This window comes from Ixodes scapularis, unplaced genomic scaffold (genome assembly GCF_016920785.2).
Source record: "Ixodes scapularis isolate PalLabHiFi unplaced genomic scaffold, ASM1692078v2 ptg000597l_1___fragment_1__unscaffolded, whole genome shotgun sequence".
Lineage (NCBI taxonomy): Eukaryota > Metazoa > Arthropoda > Arachnida > Ixodida > Ixodidae > Ixodes > Ixodes scapularis.
The window spans coordinates 2,452,180-2,474,798 of NW_024610006.1; the positions used below are offsets into that span (position 1 = coordinate 2,452,180).

General features: G+C 46.1%; 4 protein-coding genes across 5 annotated transcripts in view; 3 read left to right on the top strand and 1 right to left on the bottom strand.

Annotated features, from left to right (window-relative positions):
* Positions 1 to 768: 768 nt before the first annotated feature.
* Positions 769 to 7,676, bottom strand: LOC115319612. The gene is made up of 5 exons (XM_040504302.2): positions 7,057 to 7,676; positions 6,804 to 6,941; positions 6,625 to 6,744; positions 3,273 to 3,533; positions 769 to 2,106 (listed from the first exon to the last, which is right to left on the bottom strand). The coding sequence occupies exons 1-5, from the start codon at positions 7,586 to 7,588 to the stop codon at positions 1,319 to 1,321; spliced, it is 1,839 nt and encodes a 612-aa protein (XP_040360236.1). The 5' UTR covers positions 7,589 to 7,676; the 3' UTR covers positions 769 to 1,318.
* Positions 7,677 to 9,703: 2,027 nt separating this feature from the next.
* Positions 9,704 to 13,648, top strand: LOC121834190 (BEN domain-containing protein 5-like). Its single transcript, XM_042287932.1, has 6 exons — positions 9,704 to 10,139; positions 10,538 to 10,635; positions 12,605 to 12,706; positions 13,158 to 13,314; positions 13,412 to 13,495; positions 13,569 to 13,648. The coding sequence occupies exons 1-6, from the start codon at positions 9,959 to 9,961 to the stop codon at positions 13,646 to 13,648; spliced, it is 702 nt and encodes a 233-aa protein (XP_042143866.1). The 5' UTR covers positions 9,704 to 9,958.
* Positions 13,649 to 14,887: 1,239 nt separating this feature from the next.
* The window catches only part of LOC121834129, a 474,916-nt gene continuing 467,184 nt past the window's right edge, over positions 14,888 to 22,619 (top strand). The window contains exons 1-2 of the mRNA XM_042287865.1: positions 14,888 to 15,063; positions 15,259 to 15,363. Of these exons, the coding sequence (XP_042143799.1) occupies positions 14,973 to 15,063; positions 15,259 to 15,363 (196 nt within the window). The 5' untranslated portion in view covers positions 14,888 to 14,972. The remainder of the gene's footprint in view (positions 15,064 to 15,258; positions 15,364 to 22,619) is intronic.
* On the top strand, positions 16,438 to 20,618 carry LOC121834130. Of its 2 annotated transcripts, none has more exons than XM_042287866.1 (4): positions 16,438 to 16,954; positions 17,302 to 17,375; positions 18,381 to 18,600; positions 20,376 to 20,618. In XM_042287866.1, the coding sequence occupies exons 1-4, from the start codon at positions 16,894 to 16,896 to the stop codon at positions 20,528 to 20,530; spliced, it is 510 nt and encodes a 169-aa protein (XP_042143800.1). In that variant the 5' UTR covers positions 16,438 to 16,893; the 3' UTR covers positions 20,531 to 20,618. The 2 variants fall into 2 exon arrangements, with proteins under 2 accessions (XP_042143800.1, XP_042143801.1); XM_042287867.1 differs by lacking the exon at positions 16,438 to 16,954 and adding an exon at positions 16,987 to 17,160.

Genomic DNA, 22,619 nt, shown 5'->3' on the forward strand with positions numbered 1-22,619 from the left:
AAAATGAAAGCCAGTTTTTCGGCCCACATGATGAACAAACTGTGCATCGCAAAAAGCGGAAAGTCCACCAAAATGATGCTATCAGTAAGATAGGATGTGATGAGCACTTTCAACGTTAAAGGGATGCAGAAGCGAAATTTTGATTTCAGAAAACAATGCAGAAGCACTAGGCGGGAAGCTACAAACCCGAAAGCGTCACCCATAAATCATTATCTGCAATGGATGGTCGTATTTTTGCGAAAGAAGAGCTCGCTTGAACAAGGCCAAAAATGCCCACGACGTTGCGATTCTTGTTACCTCCTCTCTTCGGTTTGACTCCACGAGGACACAAAGAGGGAAGGAAGCGAGGCCGTTTCCCCTCCTCCTTAACTGTTCTGCAGGAAACAAGATGTCGCAATTCTCACTCAATCGCATCCTTATTTTACAAAAATATGGCCATCCGTTTCGGATATCTCTTTATGAGTGCTGTTTTGGGGTTTGCGGCGCCCCGTCGAACACTCCTGCTACATTATTTTGTGATATCCAAATTTCGCTTCAGCATCCCTTTAAAGGGATACGTCAACGAAATTTGAAATGTATCCGTCGTGTTCAAAAATAGGTTGAATATGATCCACAATATCCGTAAATGACAATCGCACGTTTGTATTTTGAGCCTGGTGGCTGTACTGCCCACTCTGGCAAGCGCTCGGAGAAGGCCCAGCGGAGACTAGTGACATCTAATGCAATCGTGACGTAGGTCGTCTCGGGACGAGCAAGGCTGATGTCGAGAGGATGGCCTAGTCGTTCCAGCAACCAAAGCAGCTGCTTTTGTATGAATTTTGAGTGACGGGTTAATCTTCTACAATCTTGTAGGGAGACAATAGCTACTTCTTGAACGTACAAAAGGGATTCTCGGGAAGAGGGGAGTTCCTCCGTACCCCCTTCTCTCATCGTGGCCGGAGGCGAGACACTGACCGTCACTAGCTGTCAAGGTTCCTAGACGTGCATTACAAACGAGGTGTTAGCGACTCCACCAGGTGCCTTTTGCTAATCATTTAATTTGTTTTAAAATTCCATTTCGTAACTTTTTTAACAAGATATTGGTGTGTTCGATGTGATACTGCTCCTTTGAACACATATAGACCTTAAAATAAGCACCGAAATTTCCTTGTAGTATCCCTTTAAAATCGTAGCACAGCTCCTTTAAATTTGAGCAGTCTTCACGACCACCAACAAAGAATTCGCACAGATTCCCAGCTTTCCGCATTGCCCAGCCCGTCTATGCAAAACACAAAAAAACTGGCATTCATTTTCTCTCACAGACCCTCTAGAGTCAAGGCTAATCACGCTCTATTGTGTTCGGCAAGTCGCAAATGAATGACTTGCTGTCTGTAGGAAAATCAACATAAACGCAACTGCTCTTGAGGTTAGCAGGTTCAATACAGCTCACAGTGTCAACTTCAGAAAGGAAACACTCCTTAATATGTTCTGGTAGATACTGTGATTGCCTCAGCACAACACTCCTGCAAAGAAGGATGCAGTGAGTGCCACTTGAGGACTTTAGTTCCAAGATTTTTAAAATCCTAAAGTAACTATGGTCGTACGTGCACACAAAAGTTGTGTCACTTTTAGTTGCCCTCGTGTAAGCAGTGCTGTGGTAGACTTGGTGGTTCACAACACACCTCTCATACTCCGTCATACAGTTAATCGAAGCTCTACAGTGCTGCTCCAGAGCAACCTTTTCGTCAGTGGTGACACTTGCTGCACGCCCACAGCCAAGCATGGTTGCTTCCTCCACGTGGGAGGCGTTCTGAATGGGCATATAGCCCAGAAAGCCGTGGCAGATTTTTTCTACCCTGTTGGGTAGATGATGGCTGGCAAGCAAGAGCTCCAGCTCCTGCGCCATCACGACCCGCTCCACGACCTGCTGGGGCAGTCCTTTAGCAGCAGATACCAGGTTCACCAGTGTGCCATTGCCACCCTCAAAAACGAAGGCCGAATGGGCCCAGAGTGGTCCAAGGTGGCGCACACAGCCGGCCAGATGGAGCAGCAGGTGCATATTGAAGGTCATGGCCCCTATCCCATAGAGGGCCTCGACGCGACACACGAACGCGTTTAGTAGTTCTTCTGTAAGAGCGGTTTAGACGAAAGGTCAGTGCCAAGCATACCTGGTTCAGATTGCCAATGTCATTTTAATAAGCTATAATGTGAATTCGCAGGTGGATTATCATACCTCTTCTACACATTCCATTAGAAGGCTGCACTAAACAAACACCTGCAGTTTACTGTTCGCAATTTTAAGTGCGCAACAAGGCAGTGGCGCTGCTGCGTGGCTCATAATGATATCTTCTTGCGTGATGCAGCAGCCGCCATCGTCGAGCCGAGCACACGTTGTAGGCAAAGTCCCAAATTATCAGGTCATCACCAGAGTGCCCACCATGAGTACTTCGCTGTGGTACTGCAGCCACAAAACCATGATGAAGCAGATTTGTTCAGTGAAAATTCAGAGAGTGCATGTTTAGAACAGCTGCACAATGCCGAGGGTACTCACTAAAGGCTCGTTCACATTCTTGCAACCGAGTACGACCGAGAGAGACCAGACCGGTTTTTAAGCCTCTTGAGACTTCTTAAGACCGGATGCACTGCAGCGGAGCTCGTCCTAAGAGATCGCAAGAGGCTTAAAAACCGGTCTGGTCTTTCTCGGTCGCAAGTGTGAATAGGCCTTAAGGCTCTCGTGCAGCTAGGAAAGAGGTCATTGTCGCTATGTACTCAGCAAAATACAGGCAAAAAATGGCAAGAAAATCTCAAGCTGAAGCAGTTCAAACCTTGCATGTGAATTTTTGATCCAGCTGTGCCGACCATTCAATTATACCACTTTTTCATCATGCATGTCTGACATTCAATTCACAACAATCAAAATTGGAATGTTATTTAAGCATACTAACAATCTGTATCAAGAGTCCTATAAAATTTGTGTTGCTCATGGCATGCTTGGAGATGGTGTGAGGAGGTTGTCTTACATAGTTTCAAATACTGTGAACGTAATAATTTTTGAGGAAACCTAATGTTCTGAAATCTCAAGATTTGAAAAGTATGACAAAAAAATTTATTGCATGTATACATACATCACCCCCCTCCCTTTCCCCATCAATACAAAATTTTCTGCCTGCACAATTTTTCCAGAAACCTACACTTTGCAAAATTTGTGAAACAAAGCCCTCGAAAATAAAGCTGTTTAGAAGTGTTGGCTAGATGGCAAGGCTTCAACTAAATGCTTGTTTTTGGGAGCTCACCTGCACGCTTGATGTCACGGAGCGTAAGGCTGTCATGCAGCAAAATGTGTACAGCCTCACAGAGCTTGGAGAGGTGCTTCCAGTAGAGTTGGGGAAGGACATCCAGCAAGCATGGCAGTGCATAAAAAAGGAGCCACTGCTTCCACTCTGACGCCTTCCAGAAGCCACGCTCCTCAATGGAACGAGGCAGCCTTGTTATACAGTGGGGAGGCTTGATGCTTCGTAGTCGCTTGTCTACCTTGACAACAGACGCACGTGTACCTGCAAACCACATTTAAACTCTTCAGTGATTAGAACACCTAGCTTCATAAAGGAGTTCTTAGAAAAATTGATTTCTTAGATCTAGACAGTAAATTTGAATAAAATATATTACGAAAGCACGTTTATGACAAATTTTGCAGCGTTCTATTGAAAATGAAATTCAGCATATCATTGTAGTGCAACAGGTACTGTAGTTCCTCCAGTATTTTATGCTGGGCAATCTAAGGAATTCTATGGTTTTTTACGGGCCTGAAAAAACCTCACAGGCAGCCACCGAACAAGGTAGGTTCTATGAGGAGCAAGTACGTCTGCTCCACAAACGGGGTACAGTGATGCCCTGGCGCCGAGCTCCGATTAAATGACAGGGGTACACATAAACGCTGCGTCGTCTCCTAATCGTACGAATGACTGTCATGTCCTTTTAGCAGCCGTCGAAACTCCATTGGTTCTTTGTGAACAAGGGCTCGTCCTTTGAAGGAGGGGGAGGAGATAGTTCGAAGGGTATACTCATTTTGTCGACTAAGAATGACCAGGTGCACCACAAGGACCACAAAACCCACGGATCAGATGTTTCTTTACCAACCAGATATAATGCTGTCTAGTGGGCAGAGTTTCGTTGCAATTGTGATCACTCCCTCTTACTTTTTCGTGGCTTTGTAATGTTGAGAGAAGACTCCTTTAGGCTCGTTCACACACTTGTAACCAAGTATGACCGAGAGAGACGAGACCGGTTTTTAAGTCTCTTGCGACATCTTAGGACCGGATGCGCTGCTGCGGAGCTGGTCCAAAGACGTCAGAAAAGGCTTAGAAACCGGTCTGTCTTTCTCAGTCATACTCGGTTGCAAGTGTATGAACGATGTTTTACTATTCCATGCCTTCCCTCTCGCACGCAACGTGACACATTTTCGTTGAATTGCTTACTACACAGCAGATAAACACACTGGTGCTGCAGCAAAAATATTGGGTGAGATTGATGTTGCAACGATTCTCAAAGCCCTGTGTCGTTTAAAGGGATGCTGAACCGATATTTGAAATCTTATAATTAGTGCCCGAGCGGGCTTCACGGAATGGTACTGTACCTAAAAACGATATTGAATCCGACGGATGGGGCCCGAATTATTGTATTTCTTTGAATTAAGAGCGAATCCTCGGCCGGAAGCCGCCGGCGCGAGCGAGTCCTTCTGAGAGCAGGCGTAGCGGAACTGACGTGCGCATTCTCGGCGCCCCCAGCGCCCCTGGCGCCTCCGCGCATTCTCCTCGTTCGTTGGTGCTCGCCTTGATTCTTCGCTCGGCGGCTGTTCTCAAAGCGGCTGGGACTAGTACCACGCGGGCAGAGCAGACAGAGAGAGAGAGGAGGAGTTTGGAAAGGAAGAGATAGTCCTGTAGACTCACTCGAATGGGAGTCGTGCTAACTATCTTTGGGGGGAGGGGGAATGGGAGTGAAAGATGAGCAGAAAGAAATGAGATTAGATAGAGGTCGGGAAGCGGTCTTCCGGATGCGAGAGGGGGGGGAGGGGGGGCCGAGGACACAGAATTCACGGGCACACGCGGGCGGGCACGCGGATGGGGCTCCGGCGCGGGGTGCGCGGCGGAGGCACGCGGTCACTGCAGAGTCGGGGCAGAGACATCCGAGTCATTCTCAGGCTCGGCGGACGTCAGGGAGGGCGGCGGAGGTACGCGATCATTCCGGGAGTGGGAAGAGTCAGCCGAGTCGCTCACAGGCACAGCGCATGTCAAGGGGGTGCGGCGGAGGCACATGATCACTCCAGGAGCCCGCGTGGTACTAACAATAACAAACGCCACCCGACTTAGCGCCTGGCTTGGCTTGGCTCAGTCTGTCTTTTGAGGCGAATGAGAATGCGCACGTCACGAAGCGAGTTTTCCACGACGCTCACCAGGGGTCGCGTAAAATTGTATTTTTCGTGTTTATTCAATTTTATACGCCTCCTCGCTCAAAACAACACCATTTAGAAGTAAAGGACATGCTATGTATGCCATTGCGACCAAGAATTTCCACCCAAAATTTCGGTTCAGCATCCCTTTAACAAAATTAAACATAAAAAAAAAGCCGCCTGGTAGCATTGTTTTCTCGGTTACCAAGCGGCGTCGGCAATGAGCAGTAGATCGACGGAAACCTTTCTTAAAGACCGCATTCATGTCTAGGGACACAAATGGACTGCTGATACTGCTAGATGACAGGTTAAATGGGAGTAAGCACGAATGACATTTGAGAAATCTTGAAATCAGCTCGCGATCCCAGTTTGGGGTGTCATGCTTGGCAGCGGCAGGCACTGGTTTGTCTATTATAAACTGTCATTCGGCACAATATTGCCGCGCTGAGGGCCGAGCAAACAACACTCTGTCACATAGTTCTAAAAGATTCCCGTGTACTCTACTCGAGGCGTAACTTTTACCGTTTCATCTTTGTTTCTCGTTCTAGAAAGTGCCTGTTCATTCTCGCCCTCAGCCCGCGACGCTCGAAGCGGCCCACAACCTTGTTGAATCAGTCTTACTTGGCATGTGAGTGGTACGAGGATAAGTACCCTGCACCTCCACCAGAAATGCCACGAATGAAGGTGACGAGAGGACTAACAGAAACGTTCTCAGGGCAAAGAATGCTCTGCCGGGGTGCATCTACTGCTCAACTTTCTCTACAAGTGCGCTCGTTGCCGCGGACGTCATTGCTCAGAATTGAGCGATTGCTTCCAACTTTTCAAACACTCGGCGACCGTGCAAACTACACATCTCTACAAGTGCGCATTGCGCAGTTGCCGAGCGTTTGGAAAATTTCAAGCAATCACTCGATTCTCGGCAATGACGTCCGTGGCAACAAGCGCGCTTGGAGAGGAAGTTCGGCCATTCATTCATTGTGACAATATCATTTGGAATTCCCATGTGAATGAGCTAATAGATGAGGCAAGAATTAAATACCCGGGCATTAACAACCTTGCAAAAGGCTTGCACATCATCTATCAATTTTCCTAGCTGCCAGATGGTGACACATGATTGAATGCTGTTTGACAATGACAAACTCTAAGGTTTTTGTTTCGTGCATGCTATGGCATTGTAACAGACACGTTGAAACGGTTACCGATGTAGTATGCCTGTCGTGAGCTTGTCGATGAAAAGAGGAGCTCCGTGACTTGTCGCACCACCCCTTGCAGAACACAATGCATGTATTCCACGCTCATGCCAGCAACCAAGTCGAAACCTGAGCAAAAACGATGTCAGGTAGGTTTTGACATGACACATTCCACACACACAAATTACCTTCAAGGTTCATGAGAGGTGATGGACCCTTGATACCATTTACAGGGCTCCCCAGCCTCTGGGCGAGCTCCATGTCTCGAACAACAAGCTCCGATGTCCTCGGAATTGGGGCTTCATCGGCGACATAGCGCACGCATCCTGCAAAAAGAAAGCAAAGTATTTAACTGATCAACCATTGCGACCTGATCAATGATATCTTCCTTGATTAGCAGGCAAAAGTGTATATCTGCAAAAGAATGAAAATTATATGTACCTTCCTCGTGCTCGCCTTTCATCAAGCAATATGGGCAGCCGAAGAACCCATTGAAAGAGACCATGTTTTGCACGGCAGCACGGGCAGGGGTATCAACGCTGCAGCACAGTACAAAGGCTTTTGAAGTGAGCTGCTGATCTCCATGGATCCATGTCACAGGGGCCATAGTGTTGACTTCCTCCACAAACTTGGTCAGAAAAACCGACATGTCTGGATGGCGCTTCCCAAACCAGAGTCCAGCCAATGTAGGGTGGTGCAAGCGCACTGCAGGGGGTAGTTCATTTACTGTAAATTGAATCGGCCACACTGACGTCTTCGAGGATTTGAAGATGGGGCTCCCATCAGTGTTGAACGTGATTGTTAGGTCACTCGGACCTAAGGCAAGCTCTTGGCGCAAGTGCTTGCAAGCTTCGGCTGTTGTAATGTCCGTAATCAAATCAGAGTCATTGAGTGCTAGCATTGACAGCGAATGATGAAGCTCGACACTTGTTTTTCCAATTAGGTGCTTGAGCTGCTTGTGGAGGTCGAGCATCAAGAAATATGACCCACCATGTCTTAGCTTCTCAGTGGACTCCTCAAAATTGCACACATCGCATCGTGCAATCGAATCGCTTGAGTTGAGGACCGTGTCACAGCAAGGGCACAGATAATGGTACTTCACCAAGTTTTCCTTTTTTTTCGTCCACAGCTTCCTCAGCTTGTAGATACTTGTCGGCAGAACTGCGCTGCCAAACAAGGCATTCACAAGTGTCAATAGCTTGCCGAGCCCGGCCCACGTCGATCTCTCCGAAACGGCATACGATATAACCATCGCGATGGCGCCAGCTTTCGACGTTGGTGAATGCGGCAGCATACTAGCACCAAACTCTTCCACGCACAGGGTCAAGAGATCTTCGATGGACCCAGGTCCCATCTCCTCGTCGTCGTCGTCTTCAGAGATCACGGCTTCTTCGAGAGACTTCTCTCTCGACACCTCGCCGTCAGGGTGTTCATCATCAGTGCTGTCCCCTCCGTCATCAGCTTGGTCTTGCGATGCATGCTCAGTGTCGGTGGAGACATCTCCGACGTCGACTCCATGGCAGTCTTGGGCGTCATCTTCGTCAGTATCTACAGGGTCATCACGGTAGGCTCCGTGGCAGTCTTCGGCGTCATCTTCGTCAGTACCTACAGGGTCATCACGGTAGGCTCCGTGGCAGTCTTGGATGTCGTCTTCGTCAGTACCTAGAGGGTCACTACGGTAACCTCCGTTCTCTCTACCTTCGTCGCCGTCAAGCGGTTCCGTAACTACAGAGGTGCCAGCGTTAGCCCCCTGACCCACAAGCGTCTTCTGGAAACGTAAGGTTGATACCGGGATGAGGTAAGGCTGGTCTGCGTCTAGGTACCGCTTTCGTCGTTTGCCAGGAGTAGCCATGTCATAAATATTTCGGTCGCCAAACGTAGAATACGAAGGATATCAGTCAAGAAGTCTGCCGGACTTACACACAAGCCCACAAGCACAAGGATTGGCTAGATGTTTGATGACCGCTAAATAAAAAAAAATCCCTCCGCCGCAAAGAACGTCGCGACTCGCGAACACCCAATGATTTGAAGTAGTCTTCCGGAGTTCCGGATTTCAGAGAAAAGAGTCAACTACAGTCACCTCCTTCGTTCAAAAAACGCCACCAAAAGATTTCTGTGAGTGCTGACACGTTTAGGAGAAGGGTGACTGGAGGTTACGGTCACGTGCCTTCCCGAAGAGCGCATTGCATTTGTTTTCTTCCTTCGCGACTCGAATGCGTCCCGTTTATTGTTGTCTTGTTCCGCCTTTCTGAAGCACTACGGCCGTCATTAGTAGAAATAAATATTATTTATTGCTATTACTGTCACACTGCTAACAACTTTTTTTCCTCATTGCTTTTTTTTTTATTTTTTTTTTTTATGTGGGTTGTTTGGCTTTTACACCTGACGTCAGATTCGATTCGTAGCCTCGTCGGCATGGCCGTGTGCCGTGTTCCAAAATTTACTCGACCTTACTCCAGGCCCCAGGATAAGTGCTTGGTACCTTGGCGTTCCCAAACTTACCCGCATTCAGCGCTGTACAATCTGTGTTGTCACGTGACACGACCCGCCTAAGTAATGCGGATCCAAGACATTGAACGCAGCCCATGTTGGCGCGTCGTCTGCTACGCCGTGTATGCGCGGAGGCAGCGTTTCTCGAGCTCATTCGATTTAGGGTGCCTACATGTGCCCGCCGCACCGGAAACATGTAGGCACCCTTGTGACCCTGAGTTGCAGCCTCATAGAGGATAAGAGCGCAAAAGAAGAACAGGACAGGACAGAGCCTGTCCTGTCCTGTTCTTCTACTTGTCCGTATCTTTTTGCGTTCTTGCAGCCCAGCAGTTAATTCTGTTGCAGCCTTCCTGGCTTCGATCTGCCAGCTTTCGGCCAAGGCAGCGGCTACACCCGAATAACACTTAGGCGTTGGGCTCCGTGTAGCAGCGTCCGAGCAACGCCCGAGTCCACGACCGCTCAAACTCCGGCGCTTTACCAAGACAACGCCGCCACACCAAAACGAAAGCCGCAGGCGCAAGGCGCGTTCGAAAAGTACGTAGCGATGGCGGAACGGCGCTGTGTTGTGACGTCGGTGCAGGGACCCCACCCACTCCGTTCGGATAATGCCAATATCTTTTGTGAGTGTGAGTGGCGGTGCGGGCGGGCGTGACTCAGGAGGGGGTGACTGAGAGTTGCTTTCACGTGCCCTTACTGAGAACGATTACATATGTCTTTCGGCACAAACCGAACGCATCACGTTCGCTGGTTCTGCTTCTGTGTCGTGTATCGATCTCTGCTGCTCTGCTTGCTCTTTCTTCAACGTGTTTCGGTGGTTTGTGTTCTTTTTCTAAGATAGGAGGCTGTAGAGTAGATGCACGCATATGTAAAATTTACGGACGGTTGGCAGCTGATATTGCCAACGTCTTTGATCAGAAGCTTCTCGCCCCGAAATGACGAAGACTTCGACGCCACCCGGATATACGAGGCCTACTGGGTGTCGGACTGCGGCGATGAAGAGGATTATTACGATGCTCACGTGCTCCTTCTGGGCGGTAAGTTTTTTTGTTGTTTTTTTTTCCTAGGGAATGGAGGCATCTTTTGGGGTGCGAGCTTGGTCAGATATGCTTGATCCGCACAACTAAGAGACCCGTTTCGTCACTCGGCTAAGCTACGCCTGTCGGGCCGCGACTGCCAAAAAGAGAAAAAAAAAAAAAAGGCTTACCAGAGTTAGAATTTTTATTGTTTTTTTTTTGTCCACTCGTATGACAAGTAAAGTTCTCGCGCTCGGTTCTGCCGCGCTCACGCACAGATCATAGCTTTCCTGGTATTTTGCGACATGTCAACTAAACTGATATTTACAAAATTCGGTTCATATTTATTTTATCTTTTTGGAAAAAAGCGTGTTTAAAAAATCAGATTTATGTTTAATATATGTATATATATTCCGCAGAGTCTGTGGATGACCTCCTGAAGAAAATGCAGACAAAACGGTACCCCATTCCAAGGATTGTCGGTGGAACAGCAAAGCTCGTAGGACCAGTAGGAAAGGCAAGTTTTGCCTTGCTGTGCCACTTTTCCTTGAACCAATTGTAAAGATTCATTATCCGATAGAGATAATCCAACACATCCACTCGAAAAACAGTTCAAGCCTTAAAAAAAAGCAATCGCATTTTTAGAGTGCTGTTTTACGGCGCTCCAACCAAGTGTTCAAGTGCTGCCCGACAAGTACTGCTATGGAGCGTTCAAGTGCCTTCGTTTAGCGATTAACATCATATTTTAGTGTAGTTCAGCCGAAATTAGCACGCTTACATGATCTCTTCCTTTCCTGATAAACTAACCATAGTTATTTCGGATTTTATTTTCGTGCATTGAAAATGATATCAGAAACCCCCAAAAATGACATATTTAGCTCGCTGTGGCGGTGCAGTGGTTAGCAGGCTGAGCAAGCAATGTGTTTTACTTTATGGAAGTCCAGGTTCAATATTGCATATCACAAGTAGATTTTTATTTTCAAAAGGATTTTTTTATTTTTGTCTCCAACTTCTGCGGCCCTGCATCGCAATACAAAGAATAATATACCTCACTACCGCAACATTGCTTGATCTGCACCTAATGGTAAGATAAAGCAGTGGTAAGCCTCTGATAGGTCATATATTGCAATAGAAGTGTGGTTTGTGTTGGAAAGCGTTCTGACCTTGCCCCTAAATTTCCGCTCATCAGAGCTCTCCGACTGCTAGTGCTTGGAATGTTGACAAAATTTGAATCAGCGAAGTTCAGTCTACAGAGGCAGTGGCCTCTGCAATTCGCAGAATGTGACGGCGCACTGCCCCTGTAAAGACTTTGGGTGCCACTTGAACTATCCTGTGGAGAGCCGTTAGACGGCACTCTAGGCACTGCAAAGAAAGGGGTCAAACTTAACAATTTTATTTATGAATAATTACTATTACACTTTTTTTTAATATTTGCTCATAGTAGCTTGTTGTAGTCAGCATTTTTTTTAACAGTAAAAAACAAATGGCACCTTTTTAATGAAATCAGCTCGGTTTATTATTTTTTGAAGTGGATTATCCTGCGGTCTGCCGGCATAATAACTAGGGGGAAAAAAATACCGGCAGCTGCCCCCTATTGGGTCTCGTATAAAACAAATTATGAAGACTATTTGAAGCTGTAGAGTAGCTCACTGATAAGGTGTCTGTCTCGTACGCAGCAGGACCCTGAGTCAATTGTCAATGAGGGATTATATGATGCTTTTTTTTAGGCATTTGACGATATCTGCAGCATTTCTTTTTTACAATTAACACTGAAAAATCTAATGTTGTCGACGAAACTTCGCTGAGTTAAATGGAATGGGACTGCCTTTCCTGGGGTGAATGGAGGACAGCGATACTTGTACTGCCGGTGGACAGGTGGGCCAATAGTGTTAATATTTTTCTAATGAGCAGCTGCAGACTGTGATACATGCGCCGTTCGAGTGATAAACACGCCGTCCGCTCCCCAGTGATACACGCGCCGTCCGAAACTGGCGGCATTTTTTTTTCCCCGGGCTGTTTTTCATTTACCCCCGGGAAGGGTGCAGTGCTATACCATTTAATTCAGCGAAGTTTCATTTGCAACATTACATTTTTCCTGTGTTAATAAAAAGAAAAGAAAAAAAATGCGGTAAATATTGCAAAAGCCCCCCCCCCCACCAAAAAAAAAAAGTTTGAGAAAAAGAAAAAATAAGCCCACACTGCAATTGAACCAGGGTCCCAATATGTGTGAGATAGACACCTTACCAGTAAGCTACTCCACAGCTTCAAATAGCCGTTTTCTCAATTAGTTTTATATGAGACCCAATAGGGGACAACTGCCGGCATTCTTTTCCCAGGTTATTGTGTCCCCTGCCGGCAGAATATCCACTTCCTTTTTTTTTAGCGATTACAAACCTTACTTCCTTACTGAGCGAGCCTTGATATTTTGTCTGGGGCTGTTAGCGGTTGAGTTGTATAAATTTTAGATTCCTTCTCTTTGCATTCAGAAAGTCCAAGACCTCGGTCACAAGGAGAAGAGAAAACAAAAGGAAATCGGAAAGAAAACAAGGCTGCATGACATTGCCGCTGATTTCAGGAAAAAGCAGAAGGTATGAAATTGCGCCAATATAAGTTGGAAGTGTCTAGAGTTCCTTCCAGATGGAACAATAGTCGCCACTGAAGTTCTGTCTGCACTGAAGGAATGATAGCAAACAGTGTAGAGTTCCGTCGAAGCGGAACTATAAACTGAGCAACGGGGGTACTGCTGCCGCAAAGCGGCGTGTAAGGTGGGTCAGGGGAGTTACATTTTTGTAATGAGCCGCCACATACTGTTGCTGCGAAGCAGCGTAAAGAGGTGGACCGGTTAGGTTGACACGCACGTTTCATCGACACTGAATAAAAAGCCCTACGAAGATCACTTCGGAGACTGGACATTGGCAGTTTAGACGGAACTCTAGCGGTGACTATCGTTTTGTCTGGACGGAATTCTAGCCACAGCCATACAGGTTTCATTATTTAGGCAGTTGATTAAAGTCAGCAAACACACACGTTTTTGCCCAGATCAAGCAGACGGAGACACCCAGCCGCTACCAGAGTGACATGGTACCCATCACTGTCCTCAGGGAAAAAGAGGAAGTTATAAAAGAACTAAAAAAAGAACTGGCCAAAGAAAGGAGCCACAGTCGGCAGCTGGCTCAGGCCCTGGCCACAAAAATTGGTGTGTATGTTTCCCCCTCTCATAGTTAACGAAAACTTTGAAAGGAATATAGTTTTTACTGCTTGCCTTCTGGTTCAATTCAAACTTCATTTTTCAGTAGTTGCCGCAGGAGAGAGTAGAGACACAGCCACTACCTCCGATGAGGGGCTTCCCTTTTATGAGTCACCATTCCTTGAGTGGGGTGAGTTGCTTGGTAATGTTGATAGGCCACTCCATTTTTTCTTACATCCATCTGTGCATCTCCTTCTATTTAGAGAATGCACCCTATCCAATGAAGGATGTTCACTGCGGCCCAGTTTCAGTGCCTCCAACTTCTGGCACAGGCAAGTTTTAACTGCTTTTCTTTATTTTGTTTTTGTTTACCTTGTTCATTGCTAGCCATGGATGGCTCTGAGGAGTGAGAGAAAGAAATGCTCTGCAAAATGTCAGTCTACTGTAGGATAAGTGAAACACATAGATTGCATTCACGGCAGTTTGCAGCCGTGACAAGCTTTTAGCAAGATCAGAAGACTGATGTTGCTACTCAAATTACACCATATAAGCATCTCTGGGAAACGGAGGCTCCCAGAAAGGCTCCTGCAATCGGCACAATTCTCCCCAAATAAAAAAATGGCAGTTGCGTTCGCCAAGCAGGGTGCCTTTCCAGCAGGTCTCTACTTGAGCATAACCCTCCAGTATGCTCAAAGAAAATATACCATGGTTATTCACATAATTATCATCTTTATTTTGCCCGAAAATGAAGCTGCTTCCTGGGGTGCGTGACAGCTATGTGTGGCAACTTTGAAAGATAAACACAGAAATTAGGTATGGTTTGTGAAAGTTCCTGTTACTACCCTTTATGGTAAGGAAAATGAAGCTAAGATTTTTCTTACTGTGCTGGGTTCCTAAGTAGCGTCAAATCATTAACAAAGAAGATGTGGACTGAAAATGCAACCGAAACTGCATAAATTTGAAGAACCCCTTGCCTGATGTCATGGCTGTTTGCCGAGATCTTGGGTGTATCCAGAATATTATTTCTTTCCCTTTCTGACTCTGCTGATCACGTATCTGTAACATGACAGCCTGCTTCAGCTACCCTAATCACTTGGGCCGGCTCTGTGAAGCACGTGATTAAAAAGTATGCAGAATGTCTAAATACGGAACACGCCCAGTCACTTTCACGGCTTGGTTGTTCCGCGAGGCATGCCATTGAAGCACATGCTCTCATAGTTGTGCATCTCGGCAACGAGCGAACCTTTGCTCTGTGCATGCTTTCCCCTTCACCCGTGCGTCCTCTGCCTTGCATTGTCTGCTTGTTGTCGGCGACTCTGGGCTTTTGCGTGCCGTGTTCTTGGTAATTTTGAGTCAACGTCTTCTTGCCCAAGCCGACTGGGCACTTTGTCTCGTACTGCTTTCTCTCTAACTTCTTGTTGCTTCCTTTGCATATTCCGGATGCAATAAATACACAGGGAAACAAAAATCAATTCTTTTATATACTCAATTTGAGAGTGCATTCAATACTTCGGTGCATTATAAAAAGGAAGTATTTTACAATATTTGCCTGGCCAGATTATTCCTTTTCAATCTTCTAAATTGAAAAGTGGGTCTCACGTCTCTCAAATACTACCCTACAAGGCAGCGATTGATCATTGTGCTCGCCTGTAACACATCTTTCTTTTATGTCTCCAGGATGCCCATCTACACAGCGTGCGTTGCCTGCTAAAGTACTAGTGGATCAAGCTCTGGTACCGCCAGTTGACCAAGTACTGGGTGAGTGCCACAAATACAGAAAATAAACTGACTTGCAGGGTAGGAGAGGGGCAGTGAAGGATTCTACAGTAAGCATCATTGGATATTGATGAATGGCAGGGAGGTTAAGCCTTTTTATTTGGTGCTGGCATTCTAAAATATGGTGCCTTGTCCCACATACTGTCATTGCAAGTTCCTTGTTTTGTCCATTGCCAGCAAACCAAGTGCCAACATGTCCTGCTGAGAGAGTGCAGACTGTGCCGACTCCTCCCGCAGCTCTCTTGCCAGTGGCTGACGTCCCGCCAGTCGGTCAACAACAAGGTGAGTGCACAAATGAAGAAAGGATGACCTGACTTCTAGGGGGGGGGGAGGAGGAGGGTAAAGGGTATATCAAAATGCATTTGTGAATACTATAGGAAGACAGTTAACCATTGCACCAAACTACTCCAAGGGGCTAACCTTGCTCCATCCCGCTACATTTTGCCAAAATATGGGTAATCTATACTATGCTTGTACCAAGAAACCAATTTCGGTTGCCTCTCAATACCGAAACTAAACCGAGTACTGTAATTGAGCATGCATGTGTTATATGGCGCAAGCAGATGCCCGACACAAAGCCCCCTGCATCAATTGTCCATCCGGTCTTGCATGGTTTTCCTGCCGTCTCGCGCTCTCGTGGTCTTGTTGGTCTCGTCTCGCCTCTTTTTTTTATAAATATTTTCACGATAGACGCAGGTGTATGCGGACGCTCTGACACTAGCGTGCGTGCTGGGTAGCAGCCATGCCACATGCTGTAAAACAAAACATTTTATTTTTTTGCGGCGGGAGTTATTTTGTGAGCTGGAGCACTCGTTTATCAAAGCAAGGGTCGTGGGAAAACTATATTTTTCTAACTGCCTTTCAGTCACCGCGGCCGTGCGACGTCGGGTGTTGCCGTCCCCACCTCGCTGCAGATATGACAGCTTCTAAAATGAAATTAAGTGCCGACACATGTTCATCAACATTCCTGTCCTTGTTTAAATATCCGTTACTACTGCTGTGTCAAAGTATTGATTACCTAGGTTTCTGTCGGTGGGCTTTCTTTCGTATAAAATGTACCGCAAAAGAAAGTGGGTGAAGAGAAGTGAGCTAAAGCAAAGAAGGCAAAGTGTGCACGCTGAACCCTCATAGCGCGCTTGTTTGTCGCGAGTTCAGTCGTTGCACAAAACGCTCCGTCTTGACCCTGGCTTGCGAAGTATTGCATCTATGCGCTCAGGTTCTTTTTTTGTGTGTGTGTGTGTGCTTAGCTTGTATTTTGTTTGCCGGCCTGGCAAGCACGTGGCACCTCATTTGCCGGCTTGGCAAGCACGGGCTGCTGGACTGTTCTTTGTCGTATGCTCGACAATTAGATTTTGCATGCAATTTTTGGAATCAGTTGGCGACGGAGTGGAGTGGCATGGTTTCGGTTTCGGATCTTGAGCTCCAGGTGTTGGCAGCTGCGCGGTTCCGTAAACTTTTTGTGGGTCACGGCACTCTTGAAGATCAGATTCCACCCTCTCCTCCACCAAATCACACCTGCTCTGTCCAGTTTGAAGTGTTCAGCAGTGTCATGATTTCCACTATCCTCCGCATAAGAAATAACCGTTTGCTTCAACTTCATCGTGTATAAAATTCTCTTCACACTGATGGTGGAGGATTTCCGCAAACCACAAATGCGCAGTGAACAGAGTATGATTGCGAGACGAACGCCGACAAACACTGCCATCCATTAAGTGATGTTGAAACCAAGCGCTAGCGACCGTTCGCGACTCCGGCGCTCGAGCTTAATGGATAACAAGATGATACCGGCATCGCCGCTCTCAAATTTCTTGCATGGGATGGGGGTGCTTACATTCGCATACAAACTTTTTTTCAGGCGTCTCGTTTGGAAAAGGTGGGGGGGGGGGGTGGGGGGGGGGGTGCTTAGAATCGCGAAAATATGGTATTTGGTAAATATGGTAAACCTTCAGTTGAGAGTGCTTCATCTATGTCAAATTCGTCCTTATTTATTTTGTGCTTTCCTACTAACAGTATAGTTCAACCCATTTTTTGTCAAAAAAGGAATGGGCATTTCCTTGGTATATTACGATACATATAAAAGTAAGCGCTTGTTAATTATATATCTTATTACTTGAATGGGTGCTCTAATGCAATTGGGGACAATACATAGTGTACTCGGTTATCAAGTGTATCCCACGGTAATGCTGTTCCGTCTTACTTAAGATAACATCTGTGTTACAGGACTTCAGCTGCCAGTGCCTGTTTTGGACAGGGAAGATCCCACACCACCGGCTTTTTCTGAGGAAGATGGCATGGTAGGCAACCACATTGTTCTATTGTTAGCATTTTGTGTTGCATCATTGTAAACTTTTTTATGCCTTTAGAAGCTTCTTGCTGTTACAAAGTACTAAGTTAATGCTATAAAATATTCTCATTCACAGTCACGTTTGAAAGTAAACTGAATGCTCATCAATTGGAGTCGCTGCAAGTGGGTTCACTAGTCACACTGGTCGAGAGTGTTAAGAGCCGTTCACACATTTGCAACCGAGTACGACCGAGAGAGACCAGACCGGTCTTTAATCCTCTTGCGACATCTTAGGACCAGCTCCGCTGTAGCGTATCCTGTTCTAAGACGTCTTACTGGGTCTTACTCGGTCGCGAGAGTGTGAACGGGCCTTTAGGAGTCTCGGGAGGACTAGTGGCATCCGAGAAGAGTGTGTTTACTACGAAATCTGGATTTCGGCTATTCGAACCTGCTGTTGTGTGTACAGTGAAGTCTAGCGGTCTGGTTTGGTGCATATGTGACGTCGGTACGCTCGACTGAATGAGCCTGTTGTGGACCGACAACTCTCCGAAGACAAGCTTCATGGGGATTCACTCCTGCCATTGGCGTACCACTGTCAACATTGAGAAGGAATTTTTTTTTTTTTTTAATTTTAGTTTGCCAATATTTTTTTAAATATTGTGATTTTCGGGAAAATTTTGGTTTATCTTGGTTCCTATGTTTTGTGAGGTCAGTTTTAGTGAAACTTCAATCTTGATCAAGATTTATTGCAAGGCTCCATTAATGCATTCACAATATATATGGAGGAAACAATGAGAAGCTGCAGTGGATAGGTTAAGCATGCCGAAAAAGCTTAAATATAAAAAAATATGCTGTACGCGGCAAAGTGCTCAGGTGGCTAAGTTGTCATTATCCAGAATCCCAGAATGACCGAACCGAGCGTGAGCAGATGATGTGCGGGCAAGGAGGGAAGCACGCACAAAACCTTTGAAAGTCGTTAGACTTTCATGACTAAGCGAATGATTTTTCATTGCAGGTACACCTCGGTGGCAAGATAAAGCTTTCGAAGCTAAAGATTGATGATTTAGTAGACAGACTCCCTCCCAAACGATATGTGAAAGATTTGTGCAGGTGTATTTATACTCACGAAGAGATGTGCGCGAGAAGTGTGACCGGTGCCCCCTGCCGGAGTCAATTGAAGGATGGGGCAAAGGGGAAGCTGCCGGTAACCCCAATGAAACTGCTGGCCCTTGCAAGTAAGTGAGAAAGCTTGTCCTTGAACAGCTCATGCAAAGGCGACTGAAGATGCTCCGCAAGATTTGAAATTTGTTTAAAATATTTTTTTGAAATAATTAAGTACAAGCATGACACTGCTAATGCAAGCAACAGATTACCATATTTTAATTTTTTTTCCTAGGAATTGGGGCTTTGCCCATCATTCTGCTAACGCAAAAAAAGAAAAAAGGATTGCCATAATTTTTTTTAATGAATTTGTGATTTGTGATTGTCATACTGGCATGGTAAAAGGAGCTAATTTGGAGAACTAACCTAAGTGGTAAAGTTTTCTGCCCATCATTCTGCTTTTAACGTAATGGAAAAAGCTGCTGATTCGGTGTTCTCGCTAACAGGGTCATGCAATGTAGTGCATGCACGGTAGTAGATGATTTACAGAAATGGAAGGATTATTTCCATGTCTTGATTATTACGGTATCTCTACTTCCTGGAGATTTCTTATAATTTTAATTTTATACCATTTTTGGTATCCTTTTGAGTTACTTTGCAATTTAAGCGAGTTCAATGAAATACAGTAGAATTGGTTGACGAGATTTTTTAGGGAAAAGTGACAGCCAATTAAGCGTTGGGAGGCTTATAAATGAGAGGAAGCAATTATGACTGCAGCTGGTTTCAGATAGAATTTCACAGCCTTGGTGAAGTTTATGGTTATTGCAATATTTGCCGAGTGTTTGTTTTTCAGAAATGTTATTTAAAGTTAGCAATTAATTTTCAGTTGCAACTTACACATGGCAGCTTTTAATAGTGAGCAAAACTTTAGAGACCATTGAGCTGACCCAGATGTTGACCCCCGTCAAGTACTGCTCCTGGCACATGAGTGCAGAGTAGTGAAGCTCCACATGCATGCTAGTATGAGGGGAACTGTACACTGTGCTTCTGCTTGGTTAAAAAGTTGGGATCACAAGAAAAGTTAAACCAGTAATAGGATGGGAAAGCAAGCAAAACTGAGCGCAGCAGTAAAAAGCTTGCATCGAGCGTCATGGCATAGTCAGTGCAAAGAGGTGAGAAAAGGGGCAGCAGAGCAGAATAAGGGGCAGCAATGATCCAACACATCAAATCGACCGCATAATATTGTACATTTTACTTTAGGGAAAGCAAACAGATTAAATAGAAATTGATACACCTATCACTACGGGAGTTTGGGATCAGTGTTAATTAACATAAAACTGAAACAATGTGTCAATCACTTCCACTATTGCACTTGTGCGATAGGGGAGGGAAGCAGGTAGTGTTTTGACATTGGCCTTTTCACCGACCTCTCTGAAATTTTATTATGTTATGACCTCACCCACAGCTCACTGTCCTTGCCCTTTTGTTTGTATAAGTTATATTTCTGTCGCTCTTGGATCATACTTCCTGAAAAGTAAAACACAAAGTTCTTAATAATTTTGGTAGTTTGAAACACTTGTATGCAGAAAAACTGTACGGTGAACGTGACATACGCACTGTCTTCAGAAACGTTTGATGAGCCAACAAGAGGAAATCTTGGAGCTTACTTTATTTGACTAAAGCACCTCAAAAAGCAGGTGAAAGGGATGGACAGGACCAAGCGCTAACTTATAACAACACAAACATGTTCAATTGTAAGGTAGCACTCCGTGCTGTCCATCCTTCTCTTGTGTCCACGCTTTTTAGGCGCTTTTCCATTCAAATCATGCACTAATTAACTAGCCCACCTAGCCATTTTATTGCTTGTTTTATTGCCCATCTAACACACATCTATTTAAAATTTCCCCAGATGGTCTCATGTACTACGAGGGAGCCAAACCCACCGAAGCTCGGCACACGGGCCCCGAACTTCAGAAGATTGTGCGGGAGGTTTTAAAGGAGTTCCTGCCCGACAACGCAAGACAAGGCACAAGAAGGAGGGAACCACCGGCACCCAAAGAATAAATGTGCATGCTTGGGTGAAACAGCACACAAGATTTACACCCAAGCCTCCATCCTCTCAATAAATGTTCCTCGAGGCATTTAGGCATAACTTGTTTACCTGTGTATTTATTTCAGCTGGTTGAATGGCTAAACTGGTTTGTTCAGCCAATTCCCTCAGCATGACAAATCATTGAACCATCTGGTCATGCTAGGTGATCTACCCAGTGTGACCAGATCACCCACCATGACCAGATCAACCAGCATGACCAGCATGCCAAGCTGGGACCAGCTTGCCAAGCTGGTCCCAGCATGACCAGATTAACCACCATGCCAAGCTGGGCATGCTGGGGCAATAACCCAGCTTGAAGCTGGGACCAGCTTAACCAGCTTAAGCTGGTTTTTTCAATAGGGTTCCCCCTCCTCCTCAAGAGCTGCACTCCAATTTTGCGTTAGAGATTCGTAAACATCTTATTTTTTTCAGTTGAATGTAAGACTGTACATGTCAGGACTCAGTACATTTAAGACTGGTGAACTCCATTCCACCATTGCCCTGGTGTTTCCATTTTAATTTCCTTTTTTTTTTGTCTCACAAGTGTGCCAGAGCTAAGACTCAAGGGGTTGTTCCTGGACACTCAAACACTAATTGATTGATTGATTGTCATTGATTGCTTGTCAGCGATTGATTGATTTATTGACATACTGACTGTGCGTGGATGCTATCTCCGCAACGGTCTTTCTGCTCGGCACGGTGTCCAGCTAGCGGTGAGGTGGCTCATTCACCGAAAGTGGAACCAGCGGGGGGAGCAGGCGGCACTGCCCAGTCGAGGCCGGGGCCGTTCGCATCCGATTGCCTCCGACCTCGGCCGCGCAATGAGTATGCAAGAGCGCAGGAGCCAGTGGACTATTTTGTTGCACCGGCGCCCACAACCATTGACTGTTCCTGTCAGGGGTAAAGCTAGCTGACCAACTACAGTTGTTTTTTTTTTTGTTTTTTTGTTGGCTTTGTTTTTATTTGTGTTTCTCACAGGGGCACAACCAGCTGGCCCACCTCATTGTCTTTGGCTATTGGTTTTTTTATACATTCATGTTTGTATCGTGATGCAGCGTGACAAACTTCGGAATGTTCTGTGTGCTCCAAGGCCCTTTTGAGGAACGGCAGGATGATAAGGTGCGCCTTCTGCTTAGCCTCCTGCCACATCGGGAAGATGTGCTCGAGGATCACAGAAGGCTGAGGATGGGTGAGGCAAAGAGCCATTAATATCATTCTGCAGGGAAAACGACACCAGGAACACCGAATGTGACGCATGGCCGTCACAGCTCTCTTCCATTTTGAAAGAGCTCCTGATGATGAGGGCTAGCATATAGACTCGCTCCAGCAGCTTCCTTGAAAGTGGACATCCTTTTGGCATTAAGGCGCGTCGTCAAGCAGATGAAAGACAATCAGTGGAGTCCAGGCCTCAATTGAATTGTTTTCTGCCCAGTACAACACACTTTTGGCAGCGGTCACGGCTAATGACCAGGTCATTAACGAGGTCAGGGCTGAGGTGATGGAGCTGAGAGGCCATATGCATGAGCAGGCCAAAGAGATCTAGGCTCTCAAAGAAGAGCTTAACACCAACGAGCAGTATGGCCGCCTCCCTAATCTGGAGATTCAATGCCTGCCTCAGTGACCTCAAGAACACTTTGGGGAAATCATTGCAGACATTGCGCGAAGAGCGGGCGTCTCAAATTTCCGGCCGTTCAGGTGCTTGCCATACACCGCCTCCCGAGTGGAAAAAGCGGACCCCACCAGTTTTGGTGAGGTTCCAACCGGTTGGCGGCAAGAAAAAGTGGATGACGGCTTGCGGTAGGTTGCACGCACTAAGCAAGGGGTCATCGCTGCAGCGTCTGTATTTCAATGGCAACCTCACTAGGCTCTTCCGAGAGCTCTTCTGGATGGCCCATTCCCACGCCAGAGAAATGCACTTGAAGTTTGTGTAGGTAAGGGACGTCAATGTCTTTGCAAAGATGGACAAGAAAGGCCGTCCCATCTGAATTTACTGACACGCTGACCTGGAAGAAATAGTGTAACTTGATGACTTCGTCTCAGGTTTTTTTTTTTAGGCTGACT

Bases quoted from the DNA above. Each gene is read 5' to 3' on its own strand.
- LOC115319612 (XM_040504302.2), bottom strand. From the start codon at position 7,588: ATGCTCGACCTCCACAAGCAGCTCAAGCACCTAATTGGAAAAACAAGT. The intron at 6,745-6,803 runs GTAATTTGTGTG...GTTTTTGCTCAG, and splicing joins ACCTCTCATGAACCTTGAAG to GTTTCGACTTGGTTGCTGGC. The intron at 2,107-3,272 runs GTGAGCTCCCAA...CCGCTCTTACAG, and splicing joins CCGTGACATCAAGCGTGCAG to AAGAACTACTAAACGCGTTC.
- LOC121834190 (XM_042287932.1), top strand. From the start codon at position 9,959: ATGCACGCATATGTAAAATTTACGGACGGTTGGCAGCTGATATTGCCA. The intron at 10,636-12,604 runs GCAAGTTTTGCC...CTTTGCATTCAG, and splicing joins TCGTAGGACCAGTAGGAAAG to AAAGTCCAAGACCTCGGTCA. The intron at 13,315-13,411 runs GTGTGTATGTTT...TTCATTTTTCAG, and splicing joins GGCCCTGGCCACAAAAATTG to TAGTTGCCGCAGGAGAGAGT.
- LOC121834130 (XM_042287866.1), top strand. From the start codon at position 16,894: ATGGGATGGGGGTGCTTACATTCGCATACAAACTTTTTTTCAGGCGTC. The intron at 16,955-17,301 runs GTGGGGGGGGGG...TCTGTGTTACAG, and splicing joins AGGCGTCTCGTTTGGAAAAG to GACTTCAGCTGCCAGTGCCT. The intron at 17,376-18,380 runs GTAGGCAACCAC...TTTTCATTGCAG, and splicing joins TTTCTGAGGAAGATGGCATG to GTACACCTCGGTGGCAAGAT.